Below are 7400 nucleotides of genomic sequence, written 5' to 3' on the forward strand. Positions count from 1 at the left end.
AGGGCTGTCTGGCTGGTGACCTCTCCCGAATCGGGGCCACTTGTGAGGAGTTTGAGGCCTCTCCATTGACCGACAGAAGGTTTGAACCACTGTGGAGGCAGAGAGGAGTAAGTAATTTTATTAGCAAAAAGGCGGGAGAATACCACAATTTGAACCATGGTCACACACGCATGGGATAATCCCACCCCCGTTTCACACTAACGTACCGGATACTGGCTGTTAGAGCTGATCAGAGAGAGTATGACTGTAGCTGCAGTGTCCATGTGTGGCATGGTTACACATTGTTGTCTGGCATTTGTTGTTTGTGGTACTGACGACAGAGGAGGGATGGGTACCTCCATTGACGTACGTAGCTGCGACATACAGGGAGTTTTACTGGCTGCCCCGATCCTCCGCACCTTAATTAAGGGAAAGAATTATTACACCTGGGTAATAATAAGAATTATACACCCTGTAATTAAAACCTGGTAATAAGAACAATTATATACCTGTATATTTATTACAACTGTAATAATAAGAATTTTTATACACCCTCGCGCGAATAATAAGAATTAAAACAACCTGGTATAAGATACACTTAGTTATAATAAGAATATACACCTGATAAGAATAAAGAATATATTATACACCTGGTAAATAAACACCTGGTACAATAATAAGAAATTATACACTGGTAAATAATAAGAATTGACACCTGTTATAAAAATAAAATTATACACCTGGGTAATAATAATGAATATTATACACCTGGAATAATAAGAATTATACACCTGGTAATAATAAGAATTTATACACCTGTAATAATAAGGAATTTAAATCAGACCTGTAATTATACACTTAGTAATAATTAAGTACATTATACACCTGAAATAATTAAGTTATAACACCTGTATAATAATATACACCCTGGTAAGAATAAGAATATACACACTGGTAATTAATAAGAATTGTTACACCTGTAATAATAAGAATTATACACCTGATGGGTGGTAATAAAAAGAATTTAAACCACCTGTAATAATAAGAAATTATATACACTGCGGGGTTTAATAATAAGAATTATAACCCTGGTAAGAATAAGAATATACACCTGGTTAATAAATAAGGGAATGATACACCTGTGGTAATAATAGAATATACAACCTGGCGCTGGGGTAATAATAAAGAATATACACCCGAAGGTTAATAAATAAGAATTATACATGACACCTAGTAAGAAATAAGAAATTATACACCTGGGTTACATCAAAAGAAAGATTACACCAGACTCGTAAATAAAGGGGAATTGATACCACCGGCGGTATATTAAATAAGGAAATTACACCTTGTAATAAGAAGAATGATACACCTAATTAGGTAATTAATAGAAATATACACCTGTAATAATAAGAGAATTATACACCTGCGGTAAATAATAAGCAAATTATACACCTGGTAATAATAAGAAATTTATACACCTGGTAATAATAAAGAATATTTATTACAAACCTGGGAATCATAAGACATTGATTACCACCTGCGGTAATAATAAGATTATTACAGCACTGTAAAATAAGAATATACACCTGTTAATAATAAGAAGATTCACCTGGTAATAATTGTCAGCGCCTGACCTTTAGAAATCCTCTTTTTAGGTCCGCTACTTGTTTGGCTCAGGTGTATTTGGGGTATTACTATGTTCTTTACTTTCTAATATTTGTATTTCTATGTTTGATCGAGATAGGTTCTATCAATCACGGACACGTCTGATCGTTGAATGTCTCTGCACTGAGAACCAATATTACTAGTAGCCCTTTTTCCACCTGTCTTTGTGGCTACAGAGCGTTAACTTTGTTTGTGGCACAAGCCCTTTAGCTACACGGTTGTGTTTTGGAATTGTTATGTTTTTGCCGAGGCGCATCAGCTTAATAATGAAAAGGGATTAATGTACGCTCACCACGCTTGCACCTTGTCTTACTTCTGGTTGACGGCCCAGTGACAGAACCTCCCACCACAAAAGGACAAGCAGCCCGCTGCGTAAGGAGAAGACTGGACATGAAAAGGAACGGGGGCCGAGGACATCCTGGAACGCAAAAGGATTCCTAGACAGTGGGAGGAGATCCTGGCCGGAAAGGATCCTGCCGTGGGAAAAGGTGGAGCATTGAGGAACGTGGAGGCAGCGAGTAAAGGGGGCCAGTTTACGAAAGGAACACGGCTACAAGAAGCCCCGAGAGGCGAGCAACGAGGCGATTGGCTCGCCAATCAGCAGATTGGAGAACCTGAGAGCCAACTCCTCTGCTACGTGCAGGCAACCAAGGCGCCATAAACCCTTAAATAACGCCTGAGCGTACCCAACATGGTCACGGCACCTGTTTAGCAGATGAGAGCCCACACTGAGCTGTGTCTCCTAGAGGTGCGGCGAAGGGCCGGCGTGGTTCAACAGCGCGGGAGGCACCCAGCAGGGTGCGGGGGGCGGTTGTGTTGAAAAGGCATCCCAGGCTGGCCGGCCGAGGGGGGCGTACTAGGGGGTGGAGAGCACTGACACGATCCGCGCGAGAAACGCGGGGGTTTAGCGGAGCGCCAGCCGTCTAAGGGAGCAATCGAGGGTAGCACCGAGTCACAAACGAGAATGGTTGCGACCTGGAGCCAACGGAGGGGGCCCGAGAGTGGGGGTTATACTGGGGGCCGTTCTGCCCAGGCGGGGGGGAGGGCAAGGGGGGCCAATAGCCTTTCCTGGTATCGTCCTCTCCAGGTACGCGCGTGGTGAGTCCAGTGGTGTGGCCAGCTGTCACGCCCGACAGAAACCGAGGGCCTGCCAGTGGTATGTGAAGTGCTCCCTCAGTCCTAGTTGTGAGTCCTATTGGGCGCGGCGCACCAGAGAGGCAGGGCCGCGAGACAGGGTCTCGCCCGACTGAGTGGATATCCGGGAGCCTGCTGCGCGAGAAGCCCCGATGACCTCCTGGAGAGAGTGTCTCCCCAGCCTGGTGAGCGCCTATGGCAGCTTCTTGTGTAGCCAGAGGGCGGGGGGGTCCGCATACGGTCGTCCTCACTCCAGCTTGGAGTGAGCCGATGGGGCGAAGAGAGATACCTCCGGGAGTGGATATCCATGGCGACGAGAATGCCTCCAGTGGGAGAATAATGGCCAGTTGGAGGAACAAGGACAGCGCATCCAGATAGTTAGGAATGTCATTGCCAATGCGGACGAAAAGCGCTATCAGGCGAGATGGAGCATCACCATGGCAAAGAGAGAAGCCTGCATAGAATGATCCGATGGGAAAGTAGCCCTGCGCAAAATAAATACCATGCATGACCATCCGGTGCAGGGCGAGATGACGGCTCCAGTCCGGGAGGCAGTCAAGCCAAGACGATGTTCCACATCCAGGGGAGCCCGCCGCAAGCAGGGACGAGATGTGGGCCGCCAAGTCTACGGGAGCGCGGGCGCGAACTGAGGTGATAGCCATAAGTCTGGCGGAATGCGGCGCGCGAACGGAGGGTGGGGTGGCCTAGTCCGCGCCCGCAACGATGGGGGTCCCCAGTCTGGGGTTGTCGGACCGGGGCGAGGGGTTTCCGCCGCCACCAGAGGTGCCACCAAAGTGGAGGTAGAGGCCGTGGTGGAAGCAGGGGGTGGGATCTGCGTACACCGGCGACCTGAGCGGCCAGAGCGCGGTAGCGGATAGATGGCCCGTACGCCCAAGACCACTCCCCCGTATAAGGTTCAGGTTTTGCATGGCGCCGGAGAAATCTGGCGACCTTTGGGGGGGGCCGTGAGGGGGGTTACTGTTAGGATCCTTTTTACGTCTCTATTTGGTTTGTCAGGTGTGATTTATGGCGTGGCCATCTATGTTCTTTATTCTATTATTTAATTTCTAGTTTGGCCGGGTAGGGTCTCAATCAGGGACAGCTGTCTATCGTTAGTCGCTGAATGAAACCATACTTAGGTAGCACTTTTCCCAACCGCTGTGAGTAACTTGTTTGGCACATAAGCCCTGACCTTCACGGTTGTGAGTTTAGTTTTGTCGCATCATCTAAATAAAGGATTATGTACGCTTCACCACGCTCACCTGTCTACTCGTGACGCCGTGACCAATAAAATTTTATACACCTTATGTAATAATAAGAATAACACCTGTATATTATTACAACCTTTAATAATAAGAAATACACCTGGTAATAAGAAGAAGAATATACACCCGATATTATACACCCCTTGGGTTAATAATAAGAAATTATACACCTGAATAATAAGAATTTATACAACCTATAAATAATAAAGAATTATACACCTCGTAATAATAAGAATTATGACACCTGGTAAAAATCATACAGAGAAAACAATAAGATGAACATGACATGAGCAGAACAAACAATTAACCCCACATAACAGTAAAGGACATGAATGCCATAGGAAAAAATATCCCGCGCCGGTTCACAGCCGCCCGTCTGCTAAGATTTTTATTAAAGTTTCCACTCCAGTTGCATCTCAGAGGCCCCCACTCACAACCCTAACTTTTAGGAGGGAGAAGAACCTTTGGCAGGTTGTAAAGCACTTTTTTTCCAATTCTAACATTTGTAACGGCCTAAATGTGTATTCATATGATATATTGAAGTGCAGCACGAAGATTACTACAAAATCTATGGCCTAAAATCCCAAGCTAAAATGTTTTATCCTGCAATATGGGGCTAGTTGATCTGACATTTCTAACAAGTTTATAAATATCTCTCTAAAAGTAGCCCCCCCCAAAAATGACTGACATGACAAGGAGAAGTGATATGAATACACCACATGACTGAACATGACAAGAGAAGTGAATGATTGTATTTAAATAACCCAGATGACGACATGACAAGGAGGGATAGTGATGAATGTAAACCCCCACATGACTGACATGACAAGAGGGAATAGAATGAGATTGTACTACCCAACAAAATGACTGACAGGACAAAGAAGTGAATGAGTAATCCATGAGGCTACATGATGATTGTCAATGACTGACATGACAAGAGGAAGTGATGATGTAATACCCAATGACTGACATGACAAGAGGAAGTGATGATGTAATACCCAATGACTAAACTGCACCTTTTTCATTCTATTATTACAACGTTCAAGAGTACGTTGAAAGCCGGACTGAGTTCCTTACATAAAAAAAAAAAAAAAGAAGTCTGCCAACCCATGGTGAGGGCGTACCACAGTTAAGGAAACACTGGTATATGTGATTTCCCTCTGACCACATGGATTTTTTGTTCTTGGTTAAGAGGGTTACCACGTAGGACACACTGTTTCACATAGTACTGGTTACAGTAGGGCCATAGTCTATCTGAGCCACACAGTCAGGACCTCCTTACCTGCCACCAGTCAGTGTTAGTCTTCCTGAGCAGAATAAACCGCTCCCCCTCTCGGATGCAGACCTGTCGTCCGTCTGCCCCACGGTACTGATAGTCATACTGCGCCTCCAGAACCACCGTGGGGACTCCACACACCGTGGGCACGCTCACACTGCTGCTCACACTGCTGCTCACACTGGCACCGCTCTCCCTACTGGACACACTGTCCACACTGGTAGTTCTCGCCCTGGTGGAGGCAGAGGGCGTGGCGGGTGAGGCTACCGTGGAGAGACTGTAGCTTCCTGACAGCATGGTGGATGCTAGCTCTGACTCGGTCGGCTGGGTCTCAGCGTGGGGTGTTTTGGGTGAGAGGATAGGTGACGAGGGTGATGGTGGGGATGGTACAGACACTGGCGCAGGGCATCGACAACGACCGGAGTGAGGCCAAAGCCATGCTCTGAAACACAAACAAACAGAACAGAACTGGGTTCGAGTGAAGACTGAATATCTATGGCATCACGGATCCATTCATCTGATCATCATTTATTAATCCTAAAACTCAATATAAAGCAAATGTCACAGAAACACACCATTAATTCACATCAAAATGTCACAGATACACACCATTCATTCTCATCAAAATGTCACAGATACACACCATTCATTCTCATCAAAATGTCACAGATACACACCATTCATTCTCAGCAAAAATCACAGATACACTAGCCATTCGATTTTCTCTCAAAATGTCACAGATACAACAACCGATTCATTCTCATCAAAATGTCCACAGATACACACCATTCATTCTCATATTCAAGAATGTCACAGATCACACACATCATCTCATCAAAATGTCACAGTCCCTCTAAATTCAGATGTCACTACCATTAATCCCAAAAAAACACGAGTAGTAATTCGTTGTATAAAGCAATAAAAAAAGGGCATGGCCATTTTTTGCAATCAAGTCCATTGTTTAATCACTTCGTGCGGTTTAGAGGAGGAAAATAAAAACAGTTCAACCGACCAGAAGCCCAAAACACCATACACACCCCTGTCCCTGACCACCTGACTCTCCGTTACACAGCCAACAGGACATCCACTGAGAGGAGTCTTCATCACACCAGAGACTGATAGCACATCCCTCGAGGGAGATCTTCATCACACAGAGACTAGATAGCACATCCCTCTGAGAGGAGTCTTCATCACACAGAGACTGATAGCACATCCCTCTGAGAGGAGTCTCTATCACACAGAGACTGATAGCACATCCCTCTGAGAGGAGTCTTCACACCACAGAGACCTGATAGCCAGAAAGGAATTAAGAGAGGAAAGAGAGGAGACAGAGAGAGAGGGAGAGAGATTGAGAGAGAGAGGAGAGAGAGAGGGGAGAGAGGGAGAGAGAGGGGGAGAGAAGGAGAGAGAGAGAAGAGGAGAGAGAGATTGAGGAGAGAGAGAGAGAGGGGGAGAAGAGAGGAAGGAGATAGAGTAGGAGAGAGGGAGAATAGAGGGGGGGGGAAATAGAAGAGAGAGAGGAGAGAACAATTCTTATTATTAACCAGTGAGTGAGTTAAGTTGCATTATTATTTAACCAGGTTGTATATGATATACAGTGGGTATAAGTTACTGATTATTATCAGGTGATATAAGTATCGATATATTACTAGATGTGGCATTCCTCATGAAATATACAGGTGGTAATCTTATTTATTACCAGGGTAGTTATGATTATTCGTTATTATTTCTATGCCAGGGTGTCTTTATTAATTCTTATGCTTACCAGTGTGACCCTCGTAACTTTCAATCTTTGCATCTGATTCTGTACCAAGGTGTATAATTCGCTAATTAGTTCACACAGGTGTACACATCTACTTTATTTATTCCATTACCCATGACCTTAATTCGTAATGAGATATTACCAGGTGTATATTATGACAGGTGTGAGTACATCCTTAACCAGTAACTATCCAGGTGCTATAATTCTTATTATTTAACCTAAGTGTTTATTATAGATAGCAGTACAGTGCGTGTTTAATATCTCCATTATTATTATCCAAGGTTCTCATAATTCTATTATTACCATCTGATGCTGTAAT

The 7400-nt window shown here is 44.6% G+C and overlaps 1 protein-coding gene across 1 annotated transcript in view; it reads right to left on the reverse strand.

Moving 5' to 3' along the window:
- Positions 1 to 7400, reverse strand: part of LOC111971099 (rho GTPase-activating protein 9-like) — a 54358-nt gene that overhangs the window by 37349 nt on the left and 9609 nt on the right. Inside the window, exon 2 of the mRNA XM_070445876.1 lies at positions 5326 to 5761. Coding sequence (XP_070301977.1) covers positions 5326 to 5616 — 291 coding nt within the window. The 5' untranslated portion in view covers positions 5617 to 5761. The remainder of the gene's footprint in view (positions 1 to 5325; positions 5762 to 7400) is intronic.

The sequence above is a fragment of the Salvelinus sp. IW2-2015 genome, linkage group LG12, assembly GCF_002910315.2.
Source record: "Salvelinus sp. IW2-2015 linkage group LG12, ASM291031v2, whole genome shotgun sequence".
NCBI lineage: Eukaryota > Metazoa > Chordata > Actinopteri > Salmoniformes > Salmonidae > Salvelinus > Salvelinus sp. IW2-2015.